Source organism: Palaemon carinicauda, chromosome 5, assembly GCF_036898095.1.
Source record: "Palaemon carinicauda isolate YSFRI2023 chromosome 5, ASM3689809v2, whole genome shotgun sequence".
NCBI lineage: Eukaryota > Metazoa > Arthropoda > Malacostraca > Decapoda > Palaemonidae > Palaemon > Palaemon carinicauda.
This window is the reverse complement of record NC_090729.1, coordinates 114,323,120-114,339,474: the sequence shown is the minus strand read 5'-3', so window position 1 is coordinate 114,339,474 and position 16,355 is coordinate 114,323,120. Positions and strand designations below refer to the sequence as shown.

Below are 16,355 nucleotides of genomic sequence, written 5' to 3'. Positions count from 1 at the left end.
AAAAACCTTAAAATATACAGTGTAACAGTCTGATAGTATGATATCTAAATCAAATTTTTTAAAACTTTGTTATTTCTGCCATTCATCATCATATAAAACCTGTCGCCATAATTAACTTATAATCAAAACAAGGCTATAGCAATGAAACACACTTAAAAACAGCTTATGTTGGCCAAGATCCAGGTGAATAGAAAACGTGATTTTTAAATCCCCTTTTCTATGGAGTCATTCGTAGCCGAGTATATCGTACTTCCTTACTTATCTGAGCGTACAGTATTCACCCTTATGTACGCCAAATTAACATTAATTGTTTATTAGATTTTGTTCTGCCGTAGCTCGCTTCGCTCGCAGATAATCATTATCGCATTGTTCTTATGTCCTAGCTAAACGTGTTTGGGCTAATATTTTGGTGTTATTTAATTTACCTTATTTATCTCTTAGTTCAGTTATACAAACTTAAATGATTGATTTGTAGCTTCACATACCACCCCCTGTTCAAAGATGGAATTTAATTTAAAATACCATTATCAAACTAAATATAACAAACGCACATTTCTAACCTAACATTTTATCATTAACATAATAAATAAAATAAGAGCTGTAATTACATTGTATATTCCAATACTGTAGTGAAAACAAATAACAAAGAGGTTTAAAATATAAAATGTTGGGACCTTTATTCTGTTTAAACAAGTAATTTACAACAGTTTTTTTTTTCTGAACTGCCAGTTGGAATGAGGCTACTGTGGCATGTGGTAAGATGACATAAGGAGCAAAATGGGAATTTTCAAAATAAAATCTGTAACTTTGCTAATAGAGGTTTCCGCCAGTAGTATATGGGATTCCAAATAGTGTATTGGCAAAGATCGGGTAGTGTGTATAACGTTGGGTTACCGCTTTTTGGGGTTGCGCATCATGTAATACTTGCCAGAATAAAGGAACAATAACCTATTTAACTGCAACCGTAGCGAGCCATGGCGAAGCGAAGACCATTAAGTGAATAATTATCGTTAGTTCATTAACCAATGAACCGTAAATACAATAAAATACAGGTGGCAACGATACGAAGGATTATCATTTTCTATGAAAGCAGCAGGCCTGTTAACCCGACGATCTACACACGTACCCAAAGATCTAGTCAATTGTGCGAGTTCCAATGTCCTAACTAATTTTCGGGGTGTATGTAGGATAGCGGCGGCGTGTATGTATTATTAGAGCTAACTTAGAATAAGGCAGTGTTATAGGAGTCGCATGGGGGCATTAGCCTCCCCGTTAGGTATGTTGGTAAGGACACGGCTTGTAGGTTAGGTAAGGGGGAAAAGTTTAGTTTTTAATCAATGCATGAGGAACTGACTGCTGATATACAAAGGCTCCTAATTTTCTATAATGAAATCATGTAGCATTACCCACTTTGGAAAACGGAAGTTACCCAAAGGCCAACCGACATACCTGATATTCTTCGAGCTCTATTTCGGTGAACTGACTGTTGCCTTGACCCATATTTGTGGTGATGAACCCAATCTCCAGCTGAGCTTGATAAATTTCGACAAAAAAGATGTCCTGCGTCTGGCAGCTTATTGTTCTAGTTCAGCATAGTCTCGTCCAAAGTCTAAACCGGCCAAATATCCTACTGAACTTTATATTGCGACGAAGGTTCTCCTTTTAAGACTATTTCTGAGTTTTCCAGTTCTTGGGATTCGAGGAAATGTGGAAACTTTCGTTATTTCGACAAAGGAAGTAAATTTTGACACAACGTAAACAAAGACTTTCATCTGAATGACCTGATGGGTTGCTACCTTTACAACGGCTACTCTCTTTAATGAGTGATATTCTGTGACATTACTAGCTAAGCTGCTACGACCCTAGTTGGAAGAGCAGGATGCTATAAGCCCAAGGACCCCAACAGGGAAAAGATAGCTCAGTGAGGAAAGGCAATAATGAAATAAACTACAAGAGATGTAATGAACGATTAAAACAGAATATTCTAAGAACAGTAACAATATAAATATATAGCTTTCATATATAAACTATTTTTTAAAGAGAATCTTGAGGAAGAGAAATAAGGTAGAATAGTATACTGTATACCTGGGTGTACCTCAAGCAAGAGAACTCTAACCCAAGACAATGGAAAACCATGGTGCAGAGGCTATGGCACTACCCAAGACTAGAAAACAAGAGTTTGATTTTGGACTGTCTTCCTACTAGAAGAGCTATTTGTCATAGCTAAAGAGTCTCTTCTACCCTTAGAGGAGGAAAGTAGCCACTGAACAATTAAAGTGCCGTGATTAACCCCTTGAGCAAAGAAGAAATTTGGAAGAATGGAGTTATGGAAATTGATCCTCATAGCTTAGTGAGAGGTCTAAGAGGAAGAACATTTTATTTGCTAATAGTTTTTTTTTTTTTTGGATTTAGACATATTTCATGAAAAAAATGTATAGTTTGATTTTCAATTCTATATTTAATAAAATACTTTTCAGTTACTCATTTATGAATTACAGACAACCAAATAAGTTATTTTTCAAAGGAGGACTGCAGCCCAGATTCAATACATTACTGATATAAGTTTCTGTGTAAACAGTTTCCCATTACGTAGAAGCTTCGATTTCCTTTATTCTTTTTTTTTTCCATTAGTCTCTCACTGATTCAATTTAAAAAAGTTTTCTTCTGCCTTGTAAAATAGTTTATAAATTGGTGGCAAGTAGTTTGAATTAATTGAAAATGAGTTTATGCTAGACAGAGAGGGAGAGAGAAAGAGAGAAAGAAACCTTGATGCCATTCAAATGAAGAGTTCTTTCCATCTTCTATCATACACAGTACAGAACTTTGTCTTCCTGAACTCACACCAGGGTTAGGTCTTCATCAGTTACTTTAATAGTTTTTTCTGTTAACTAATTTTTGTTGTTCCTCTCACGTTCTTATAAGATATACTAACCTCTTCAATATTACAGGTCTCATCTATTTCTTGATACACCTCTTCAGCAAATAGTTCATATTGATTCTCGAAATACACAAAAAATTGATTCAGAACATTGTCACACTATTAAAATATCTTTCCTTTGTTAGTGACCAAGTTTATACTGCTTAACATTGTCCATGTGTAGCCATCATTTGTCTGATCTATAATGGCAGGTTACCAATGTCTTTTCATTTCATATATGATCTCTCAATGGTAACAAATATTCTATACCACAGTCATACAACTCTCTGATAAAAGATTTCTAAACTTTTCAATCCTAAATTCAACCATTGCATATTTCTCTGATAACTTCTACAATTAATTTCTTGTGATATTCAGATTATGAAAAGGAAAAATGTTTGCATGTAACCCTAGACACAAAATTAAGATTGTCAAGTTCTGAACAAACACTGAAGCAAGGGTAAACCACAAAACTGTTTCCCTATTATTTTCATTATCAATAGCTAAGTTACAATCCTAGTTGGAAAGGCAGGATGCTATAATCCCAAGAACTTCAGCAAGAAAAGTAGCCCGGCAAGGAAAGGAAACACAATAGTGTACCATCAGGCAAAGCAGGAAAACCCTAACCCAAGACAGCAGAAGACCATGGTGCACAGACTGACACTACCCAAGACTTAGAGAACAATTCAGATTTAATTGAAGAGATTAGTATACAGAGTAAAGAACTCTTTGGACTATTGGCATTACCCCCAAAGAGGATTCTGACAATAAGTGCTAATCTTGCCATTGGCTACAGAATAATAATAGGATATAAAAAACACAGCAGAAAAAGTTATCATTTAATGTACTTTTAAGCAATTTACAGGCATCATTCACACCTAATACTTAAGAATTCTGTACAATATGTAACAAGTTTTCATTATAAATAACGAACCAAAACAAAGACACATGAAAAATCATGGCATAACTATATACAAACAAAATTCTGTACAATCAAATGTAAACTAGTTTCTTACTTTTGTAGGCTACACGACCCCTATCTTCTATCCTCAAAACCTAGGTTTCCTAAATGAGGTTCAGTAGGCTTACTGTGTAGGCTACTTATGGCAGTGTTAAAAAAAAGGATACCATTCGTGATTTGAGAATAAATGTTAAACAAGGTGTGATATGAGTGTAGTAAGCTTTGAATAAAAACAAAAAACTTCTCTTATTAAAAAGTTTACATACTGACTAACATGGCGCATAAGGTTATATTCAACTTATGTCCTAACTACATGTTTACATCTGATACAAAAACCCACTAAACTTTATTCAATAGAAGTATAATTCCCTATTATATTGGTGAGAAAAAGATGATTAAACATCTATGCATTGTGTAAATAATTACATCATATTAAGACTTCAGTACAACAAAAATATTCAAATATTTGTTGAAGATAACTTCATTTGGACTTGAATCTATGAAAGATAATTTTCCTATTCAAATTATTCTTGTAGATCAACCATTCATTTACATGAAAAACATGTCGAAATGAAAATTGCTATGATAGCTTTCTAAACATTTTGTACAATACATTTTGGCAGTGCTACAGCTGAATACAGTATTCAAACTTAACATTTAACTACTGTATAATCTAAAAATTATACAGTATATGAAGTGTGCTCAATAAAAGGGTAAAATTAAATCTTTACCAGCAAATGTTATGTTGAACAGGCTGACTAAGTCTTTTTATATTCAATATATGAATATCTGTTTTGATGTTGTTACTGTTTTGAAAAATATTTTGTTTTATTTGTTCATTATTTCTCATTATCGTTTATTTCCTCATTTCCTTTCCTAACTAGGCTATCTTTCCTTGTTGGAGCCCTTGGGCTTACAGCATCTTGCTTTTTCAACTAGGGTTGTAGCTTAGCTAGTAGTAGTAACAATAATAATAATAATAATAATAATATTAATAATAATAATAACGATAATAATTCAAGTTATGGTAATCATAAAGTCTTTTCAATACAATAAAGATTACTTTTATGAATATATTTATCAAATACAAAAATAACGCAATATTCCCCAGAGTTACAAGCATGAGATCTGACAAATCCTGTCGTAAGCCATTACAAAACATCACTTCCCAGAGATGAAAATTATGCAGCAGCTAAGTTGCGTGAGTTATAATGAAAAAGGTTCAGTAGTTAACAAGACCTTGATAGAGGTAGTAGTAATACTCTATTAATGTTTAGGCCAAGAAAATTTCACATTTCCTACAAGGCTATTCAATGGATTTGTGACCCTCATAACTATGGCTTATCCAGAAGTTTAGTCAAATGGGGCACATGAGTTTCAGTGAATTCTTTAGTAACTCTGACACAGAAATGGTAAAGGTTAACCCTTTTACCCCCAAAGGACGTACTGGTACGTTTCACAAAACTCACCCCTTTACCCCCATGGACGTACTGGTACGTCCTTGCAAAAAAATGCTATAAATTTTTTTTTCTTCATATTTTTGATAATTTTTTTGAAAAAATCCGGCATTTTCCAAGAGAATGAGACCAACCTGACCTCTCTATGACAAAAATTAAGACTGTTAGAGTAATTTAAAAAAAATATACTGCAAAATGTGCTGGGGAAAGAATAACCCCTTGGGGGTTAAGGGTTGGAAATTTCCAAAGAGCCTGGGGGTAAAAGGGATAATAGAAGCTCAAAATCACTTAACTCTGCAAATAAACTTTGGATAGCAACACCAGTTGTTTAATGACAAAACTGACAGATTTGAGTCCTTTCTAATCCAATCAACTAATGTAAAATTATACCATGAATCATATTAACATATTATAAAACAGAAATCATTACTATCGACAGGACAAATCGTGCGCAAACCAAACAGTGTATCAGTAAATTCTAAAAGAACTCTTTAGGAAATGCATTTGCTTCAATAACAGATGTAAAATGTACTACTTGAACTGTATTAAATAAGAATAACATGTATAAAAGAACAGATTATAACCATTTCTACACGATTCCTCTGGTAAAGAAAATTGGGCTAATACAACACAAAACAGAAAAACCTCAATTTAAAGATTTGTACAAGTATGGTACACAAGAAAAAAAGTTCAAGTACTTCTCAAATGGAAAAGATAACTTCTCCCCAAAAGCTAAATTCTTCTTCCTCCAAAAGCCAGTCCCTTGTTGTTTATCCCAAAAGCCATCTTCAGGAAATAGAGTAACTGCGAGCAACAGAAAGAACGATATAGCCTGGAGCTGGAATCTGTGAGGCCATTCAACACCGCAATGCAATTATTCTATCTATCTACCAGGCACTTCCCCTAATTTTGGGTGGTAGCCGACATCCAAAAAAGGAACAAAAGGGGACCCTTCCTCTCTCAGCTCCTCCCAGCCTCCCCCGTTATCCACCACAAATGAAGTTTCATACTGCTGCTACCTCCGCTGTCACCAAGGCGACCGGAGGAAGCAGCTGGGCCTATCGGAACTGCGTCACAAAGCGACGCAACTAGTGTATAGGAAAACCCAGCAACTGCACTATGATGTATAAGTTAGATGTGGTTGGACAGCAAGAAAGTAGAAAGGAAGAGGGACCAGAGGTAAATTAGGATACAAAGTAAGTACAGATAGAAACTGAAGGAACACTATCAAGGCCCTGAAGAAATACCTACAGTTTATCGTAGAACCACCTACAAAGCAGTCTTCCTGAACCCAGCTTTCTATGGCTGTCATAAAATAAATGAAAGCATGAAATTTGGGTCAATAATGGCTGCCTGCTAAAGAAGGTGATAAATGCAAGAGTTGATGGGAGAAGTACAAGAGGAAGGTCAAGGTTTGGGTGGATGGATGGAGTGAAGAAAGCTCTGGGTGATAGGACAGATGTGAGAGAGGCAAGAGAGCGTGCCAGAAATAGGAATGAATGGCGAGCGATTGTGATGCAGTTCCGGTAGGCCCTGCTGCTTCCTCCGGTGCCTTAGATGACCACGGAGGTAGCAGCAGTAGGGGATTCAGCGTTATGAAGCTTCATCTGTGGTGAATAACGGGGGAGGGTGGGCTGTGGCACCCTAGCAGTACCAGCCAAACTCGGTTGAGTCCCTTGTCAGGCTGGGAGGAACGTAGAGAGGAGAGGTCCCCTTTTTTGAGGCTGGGGAGGTTATTCCACAGATGTTGGACCGAGACAGCAGCAATGATTGTTTTTTTTTAAGTTTCCTGAATTGAAGGGGTTAGTTTTAAACTGGAAGATTCCATTGGAAAAATTTTAGAATTCACATACAGTAATTTTATGAGTAACTCTTTCACCTGTCTATTTCATCAAAATATTTGTTGATTTTACATAAACAGAACAAAAACATAAAGTAAAACATAAAAATTTAATGTACTAATCTATATCTGACCTAGGTCAATATTACATTTTTATTATTTTTTCAGTCTTTCTACTGGATTTTTTCTGCCTTTTTAATATTTACTACTTGTCTAACTTCAATATTTACTTTAATATTTATTACTTGCCTAACTTCAAAATCAATTATCTTCACATTGCAATCTTTGAGACTGGTCAATTTTACATTCTAAGGACATCACATCACTCCAAATCATTCTTAGTATTCTAGTCACACTTTCCTCTAAATCTTCTCCAGTAAAAATCGACTCTTGAAAACAGCTTTTGACTTTTATCGATTCCTCAGAATGATTTGTTGCACAGACTACCGAAAAAACAACTTAAAGCCTACTTCAGCTGGATTCAAGATATGACTGCTTGAGAAATCACTATACAGTACAGGCAAAACAAAAACTGGGTGAAAATTACAAGTGTCTGAATTAGACAGATCCTTATCACAGGAAAATTGGGTGTTTTTATTTTAAACCAGATGTAAAAGTGATTAGATTTGGGTATCTTACAAAACGACCAGCATAGAAATATTCCCAGATGGAGTCCAAAACATTTACAGTACTTCAATTGCCTAAATTTGTACAAGACTACTGTTGTAGTAGAACAGGATCAGATTTTATAGGCCTCCACATTGCACAATGATCCTCACCCAGTGGGAGGTGCTGTTTAAACATTCCCACTGCTCTCTGTTTGCAGTAAACATAAAATAGTATGAAAAGAGACTTTTGACTTTGAGGTATAAAACTAAATCAGAAAAATACTTATATACAGGTTCTTGACTCAAAAGTAATGCTTTATGCCATCTTAGAAAACTATTGAAAATCTCTGTAATGAAGTTATTATAACACAAGGCAAGCAAAATCAACTACCAGGATATACATCACCTTTCAAAATGAAAATTTACAAACTTATCTACTCCACTTAGTTTTCTTCTATTTTTAACAGTACAGTGCTGCACCATTCACTAAGATTAAAATCACCAGATTTTATGCACCTTCCACATGAGTTATTAAATATGCTGATTGTACTGAACAAATCCAAATCTAAAATATCAGCCCAAGTCCTTAAACGTTTTATACTTGAAAATTGGTACGCTAAAATTGAAAGTAGGACCTCTACACGAGACCCATCTTATAAGGGACAACTAGTTGGTTAATATATTGATTTAAATTTGATGTCCAAGAGAAAACAGCATATCATTCTATATAATTATGTTGGTATAAGATAAAATTTTTTTTTGATATATCACAATGATTCAATAATTAATAAATAAATTCTGAACATCCTTCTAAGGATGCAACATCAAACAACTTTAAATTTTACACTCAACTGCAATTTTTGGGTAAATGACCACCAGTAGTTAACGACATGACAAGTGTATAACACTTGTAGGGGTGCCCTTTTAGCTTGGAAAAGTTTCCTGCTCGCTGATTGGTTGGACAAGATAATTCTAACCAATCACCTAGAAGGCAACATTCCCGAGCTAAAAGGGCACCCCTGCGAGCCAGTGCAAATGTGCCTCATGAAATAAAATTGAGTCTAGTTGTTTGCTTCCTAACTATACTGAATTAGAAAAATGACTTCATATTTAAACTATTGCCAGCAGGCCCAAATTACACCGTATTTCCCACGTCATAAGACGCTACAAATGGTAGGACACAACCGATATTTGGATAAGAAATTTTTGGAAAAAAAGAAAATGAGAATTTTACAACCTATCATAGCAGCAATGCCTAGTCGGCAATTCTACAATGTGATTTTTCAGTTGGCACAATAAATTTTAATTTTTTTGGGTGTATTTTGAAATGCAATAGGTAAATATTAATTATCTGTACACCTGTTAATGCAATTTTATTACGTATTCATGTAAAAAAAAAACACTTAACCAATCGTAGTTGAACTATAGTAACAATGTTTTCAAGTATTTGTTTACATGAAGCAGTGTTGCCAAATGGTGCATCTCATGACAAGGGAGATACGGTAATTTTTCAATGAGAATGTATAAATCGACCAATTGCAGGAATACATTTTGCAGCAATGGTATGAAATCATACTGGAACTGTACCTTGTAAACACCATTTAAATGAAACTATATATCAAAAAAAGGCAAGAAACAAAGTATAATTTATGCACAAAAATTAATTCAAGATTGAATTTTGTGACACCATCAAAATATAATAAAATTATCTTTATATATTGTATGCACTAATAAATGTATATAAGCTATTCATTCTCAGTTATCAAACACTACTATTTGATTGATTAAAAAAAAAATAATTGGGGTCTTACACAGATGCACTTGGCAGTATAATAAATTGATAATTTCAACAGAAGCTAAGTCTATAATACAAAACAAACTGTACAAACATAAAATCTAAACAAATACTTTTTATAACCTGATATGTAAGTTTATGAAAAACCCCTCTCAACAAAGGACTCTCGAACTAACCCCACATATGTCAACGGTCTAATACTGTATTTCTTGCATTATAACAAGTTAACCCTTTTACCCCCGATGGACGTACTGGTACGTTTCACAAAACTCATCCCTTTACCCCCATGGACGTACCGGTATGTCCTTGCAAAAAAACTGCTATTTACATTTTTTTTTGCATATTTTTTATAACTTATGAGAAACTTCAAGCATTTTACAAAAGAATGAGACCAACCTGACATCTCTATGATGAAAACTAAGGCTGTTAGAGCAATTTAAAAAATATATATTGCAAAATGTGCTTGAAAAAAAAACCCTTAGGGGTTAAGGGTTAGAAAGTTCCAAATAGCCTGGGGGTACAAGGGTTAATGCAACTCAATGTATCTACTGTACTACCAACATTTGATTTCACCTGGAAATGGAGGCTTCAAATGGTTGCTTTTCACAAGTTCACCAAACTACTGGAGAGCAAAATCTGCCATATACTATGTAAAAGCAAAATATAGAAATCTTATTTCGAGTTGAGTGATACTTTGAATATGACTCTTCTGAGAGTGAAAGAAACCAAAGTATCACTCAACTCGAAATAAGATTTCTATATTTTGCTTTTACATAGTTAGGTAAAATTTAAAGTTATTAACACTGATAGGAATGATGTATTATTAGATATAATACCAGATTTACTTATCCATCCCTTTGAATATCAGGTACAGTATTTTGGAAAATGAATACATACACTCCTACCATATCTAATATAAGAATCTGAAATAGTTCTTCACTAGTTCTTTAAATTTCTAATATAAATTGCACATCCATTACAAATTTTTACACTATTTTGTATTTTTCTTAGCTATACAAAACTAGTCATATATTAACGGAGACTGCTGACAACAAGTTTGAAAGTCTTGTACTTCCTTAGGTAAAGCTCATTGTCCGAGGTCTCCTTATTAAAGGACAATGGTTCGTATGTTGTGTAAGAACAAAAATATAATTTTCTTTCCAAGTAATGTTTCTCTAATGATTACTATTTTGGTTCCAGCCATTAACTGAACTTTTGAGGCTCACATTAAAACTGCTATTTAGTATACAAGTCCCTTTCAAATCTTATTCCACCTCATTGAAGTTTATACTATATATTCTAAGGACTTCAAAATAGAATAAAAATACAAAATACTTGAGAAAAACCAGTAAAAAATACAAAATAATTTGAAAAAAAAGTAAAAATCCAAAATACACCTCAAAATATTTACAAAAAACTACAAAATACAACTGTTCAAAGGAAATTCTACTGTGAATTTTACATATCTTTATGAAGTTTACTAACTTTCCACTTTCTCGACCACGACTCCAATATGAAACTCTTTTCGACATGTTCTATAGATTGACCTTCCAAAAGAATCAACGTTACCGGAAGAAGCAAACGATTCTCCAATTTATTCTTTAGGAAGACCTCTGCCGCAGCGACGCTAAACATGCTCTGCTCGACGTGCGCATGAAGAAACGGCAAGACGGTAATTTTCTGGTAAAGCCTGTAAAGGTCTGGGTGCATTTGGGCCAATTCTTGTTTAGAGACAATGACTGAAAGTAAATGCAGCAGGCTAATATCATGGCTCTCTCCTAACTGTGACCCTAAAGATCGAAGTTTTGCCAAGCATTGGGCACTGGTCCCTTTACATTCCGACATCAAATTGGGATTCATTTTTTCTAAGTCGTCTGAAGACAAAGACTTTAGGCTTTTGGAAAATATATCAGTGACTTCTTTACCAGGAGAGAGAAGGGTTATCATTACATGAGAGAGAAATATATCAATCAATGACATGACACTGTATTCCTTGGCGTTTGTGCGCTTCAACTCCGGCAATCTTTGGCAAATCCGGGTTCTAAAATCTTTCATTAATTTACAGAGTGAATCGGGATCAGAGTGCTTGGCACTCATGATTGAGTGCAGTTTAGTTAAGAGGGATGAGCATCTCAGAAGCGAGTCATAATCTTGCAATTCTAGGACGCTGAATCCATATGCTTCCATGTTACCTGTTGTCTTGTATATATCTTGAGCAATTTTTCTAAGCACTTTGATATTTCCAAAAAAGAAATTAACAATTCTTGAGTTGACGATACAATTATGACTGTATGGTTCTACCATATTCATAAGTTCTGATGCTACAGGGAACTGTGCGAATTTATGGTAAGATGTTTTACATAATCTAGTTAATACAGATAAATGCTGGAAGAGATTTTTGAGAAAACTTGCTTTGTCTAACCATTCGAGACAGACAGACAACGGTGGATAACGAACTGGTACCTGAAGCATCACTGAATTGTCAATGTTTGTTTCAATCAAGTTTGATAATGTAGTATAAGATATCATTTTATTCATATTCACATTTCGTTTTTTCAGGTACGCTAAGCATGACATGGTCTGACCTGGAAAGCCGATCTGGCTACAAAAGAAATGTTCCTCACTTTCGCCCCGGTTATTCAGCCACCGTATTATGGCGTAGTCTTTATCTTTCACTGCGATGGCACTAAAGAAAGGGCTTTCTTCAAGTGATGCAAATAACTTTTCTTCTATGCACTCTGCAATGTGCTTAATCATGTATGTCATGAAATATTCCTTTTGTGGTGAATTTTGGGGACCAGGAAATGTACCTCCAGCTAAATCACTGACGGTTTTGATAATATCCTCTACTCTTGAGATTTCTTGCAGGTGTCCCCTCAACACAGGAAACACATAATCAAACAATTCCGTCACTTTTTCTCTCTTATATGCCACCGTCCTATGTAGCGTAGTTTCTTTATGATATCGAAGCTGACCAGCAACTAAATAAACATCTTTAGGAGTCTGAAGTCTAAATACTTCAATGTCCTGAGGATCTGAGGAAGACCATTCACAGATACTACATATGAAGGTTCTTCTATCCTCTACATAATACATCCAAGGGAAAACCTTTTGCCAAGTCTCTATGCACTCCGATACCTTTGGACCCAACGACTTCGCATTCCCGTGCTTACCCGATTTTGAATGAGTAAGGTCTGTATGGGCTGAAGACCAATTCCCCATGTCAACATTGCCAGGCACACTGCACATGTTTTCTTGGGGTGTCATTGCATGTCCATGTTGAATGGAGTGGTTATTGACTCTAAAATTAGGGCCCATCGACATTGGAATGTTACAAGGCGAAGAGGCGGCAACTGTCAGGCTCTGGGGCATACGCAATTGGTTCTGAAGAGAACCAGAATCCAATGAATTAGAATTTGTGGGTGCTGGAAAGCTTTCAACTATACATGGATTTGGGTTTGGTTGAAACATCCCCCTTCTAGCTTGGTGTGGATGTGAATCAGATGCTGGAGTATATTTCAACTGAGGTCGACTAGATGCTTGCAAAATTTGAGAAGACTGTGAAATAGACAATCCACTCTGCCCTGGTTGAGAATGAGCAACTCCAGCAATGCCTGGGGAAGACTGAGCTGCAGGGTTAATTCTGTTTGAGTCTCCAGGTCCAATCATATGCTGAGCATGTCCATAAACAGTAGATTCCAGTTGTGTTCTTTTACTTGAAGTTTTAGATTCGCTCTTCTTTACAAGTGATAATACAGACTTTCCGTAAACTTTCCTACTTTTATTTTTTTCTGGAGATTCTGATCGAGTTTCCATATCAACGGAGTCATCTTGGTCCTTAGGTTGCCACATATGGTAAGCCCTATCTTCGACACTTATGATTCGAGGCAAATTGTCTTCCTCATTTGCAGGGCTAATTGATCTTTCACTCAAAGGAGAAACTTCTAATTTTACCTGTGGAACCCTAATTTCCCTTAATGGTGAACCGCTTTGATCACTTACCGAAGAATGAGCAAATGACAGCGAACTGGCTTCTTGTACTTTTGAATTACTCTGGTTAAGAGATTTGTTTGTCTCTGCGCTGGTCAATACTTGTGAGGAAGACCTTGGTTCGCTTTTGACCGAGCAATTGACATTCTCAGCCTTTTGCTTCTGAACATCTGTTGTCTTGCTGGACATGTTTTTAACAGGACTTGATTTGGATATTTTTCTTGTATCCTTTGACTTTCCTGACAGATGCTTCTCCTTGCCCATTAAAAGATTGACGAGTCTGTTGTTAACATTCGTATCACATATCCCTTGGCCCATTCCCGATTTACTGACTGCACTAGAAGACTGATTACTATCGCTGGAGCCTTCATCTTTCACGGTTTTTTGAAATTTATAAGGTATATCCATCGAAGAACTATTTTTCCTTTTCAATATATTAGACTGTTCCAAAGACTGAGAGATACGACTACTTATGGAATTGGCAGCTACATTGCTACCCGGATTATGTCTATCCTCGTTAGATGACACGCCACTACTCTTATCAACTAACTCCTGGGCCTTTCCAGACACATGACCAGAATTACCTTCTTCATCTGAGTCAGGTTGAATTTCTTCATCAGCTATTATCCAATTATCTAGTCGCATAATTCCAAGAAGCAGGGACTCGAGCAGTTCTGAAAAAACAAAATTCAAATCAACACAGTTCACTGACAAAGCATATGCAAAATTTTATATTAGTGAATACTCTGAGTGGTTTTTGAGCAGAATGAATTTTCCATTCATCAAAGTAGTAATGTATATAAACTAAGATCTAATATTGCCTTAATTTCTTTTGGATTCCTTTTAGTATATTTTTTTCAGTCCCACATAGCTTCAGACATTTCTTCTCATAAAAAAGGCTCTTCCTAGAAAATCCTCAACACTTACTACTCATATCCCTTATATGCTCTTCTAGGAGTAAGACACTCCAAAATCAAACCATTGTTCTCTAGTCTTGGGTAGTGCCATAGACTCTGTACCATGGTCTTCCACTGTCTTGGGTTAGAGTTCTCTTGCTTGAGGGTACACTAGGGCACACTATTCTATCTAATTCCTCTTCCTCTTGTTTTGTTAAAGTTTTTATAGTTTTTATAGGAAATATTTATTTTAATGTTGTTACTATTACTTAAAATATTTTATTTTTCTTTATTTTCTTTCCTCACTGGGCTATTTTCCCTGTTGGAGCCCCTGGGCTTATAGCATCCTGATTTTCCAACTAGGGTTGTAGCTTAGCATTTAATTATAATTATTATTATTATTCTGCATATGATACTACTGTTGGAAAACAAACTACAGTAATGGCTAAATTACCAGTCAGGACTAGGTGAAGATTTAATTATTCTCTGTGCAATGTACAGTATAAATGTCAAATTGAAGGTGAGGTGGCCCCTCCTGTTAAATTAATTTTGTACACAAACAACATAAAAAATTAATCAAATATCACCTACGCAGAATTGCTCCTGAAATGTAAACGAACTCTAAATAAGACAAAGAAGTTATTTCTTCTTCAACTCTATTGGAAGTTCTGTAACACTGGTAAGACCTACAGTACATGAAACTTATTTTGATCAAAAGTACCATAAGTACTACCAGAGTTACTTCCAATAATCCTCTGAAGTTACCGTCATCAATGCTATAAGGAAGCGTGATGAGATCACTGAAGTTGTTAGACTCTTATCAAAAAAAATATTTTGTTTTAAAATGGAAGGTAAGACACTGAAGTAAGGCAGAAGTAAAGTAAACTGAATAAAAGATAGAAAGTGAAAAAATAACTTAACAACCACTAGGTACCGTGCAATGGTATCTTACCTGGCCTACGCATAACTCTCTCGGCTTCATTTCGTAAGTTCCTTGAGCCTTCTCGAACAAATTTCTTCCAGTTCTCTTCTTCTTCTGGCTTTAGAGACAGGCCAAATTGACAGACTTTTCCGGCTAAAGAAAGAAAAAATGAATGAAAAACATATATCACATGATTTTTTATCTTACAATTATTGCTTCTAATAATTTCCCCCCAAAAAAAACTTTTATATACGAGAAATATATAGCAAAAGGTAAGGAGGTATATTTTGCATTTATGCATCCGGAGAAAGCATATAAGAGTTGATAGGGATGCAATGTGTAATGTGATGAGGTTATGGAATTGGTGGAAGGTTATTGCAAGCAGGGAAGAGTTCATACATAGGCAGTAAAGTGTGTTTTAGGATAGGGAATGAAGTGAGTGAGGGGTTTCCAGCGAGAGGGGGGTTGAGACAGGGCTGTGTGATGTCACCATGGTTGTCCAATTTGTTTGTTGATGGAGCTGTAAAAGAGATGAATACTTGAGTGCTTGGTTGAGGATTGAAAGTGATAGATGAGAGAGATCATGTGGGGGAGGTGAATCAGTTGTTGTTTGCGGATGATTCCGTATTGCTTGCATACTCGGAGGAGAAGCTGTGTCAATTAGTGACAGAGTTTAGAAGGGTGTGTGTGAGAAGAAAGTTGTGAGTTAATGTGGGTAAGAGTAAGGTTAAGAGATGCACAAGGGAGGGTGGTGCTAGATCGTCATTTTGAATGGAGAATTACTTTAGGAAGTAGACTATCCATACCAGGTGCTTTTCCTGCTCTCGTTTCATCTAGCGCACTCTTCACTGCATTTCAATATCTAACCAAAATCCATGTGCCATTCCTTCAACACCATCTTTAAAATACCCAACTTTCCCTTACTTGGTACAACAGCCCTTCATTCCAATTAGTAAAATGAGGCAGTGT

The 16,355-nt window shown here is 35.5% G+C and overlaps 2 protein-coding genes across 2 annotated transcripts in view; both read right to left on the bottom strand.

Annotated features, from left to right (window-relative positions):
- Positions 1-1,783, bottom strand: part of LOC137641413 (calcium and integrin-binding protein 1-like) — a 42,107-nt gene extending 40,324 nt beyond the window's left edge. Inside the window, exon 1 of the mRNA XM_068373945.1 lies at positions 1,450-1,783. Within this exon, the coding sequence (XP_068230046.1) occupies positions 1,450-1,500 (51 nt within the window). The 5' untranslated portion in view covers positions 1,501-1,783. The remainder of the gene's footprint in view (positions 1-1,449) is intronic.
- Positions 1,784-4,928: 3,145 nt separating this feature from the next.
- Positions 4,929-16,355, bottom strand: part of LOC137641412 (major antigen-like) — a 41,861-nt gene continuing 30,434 nt past the window's right edge. Inside the window, exons 7-8 of the mRNA XM_068373944.1 lie at positions 15,417-15,539; positions 4,929-14,242 (exon numbers count right to left, since the gene is read on the bottom strand). Coding sequence (XP_068230045.1) covers positions 11,037-14,242; positions 15,417-15,539 — 3,329 coding nt within the window. The 3' untranslated portion in view covers positions 4,929-11,036. The remainder of the gene's footprint in view (positions 14,243-15,416; positions 15,540-16,355) is intronic.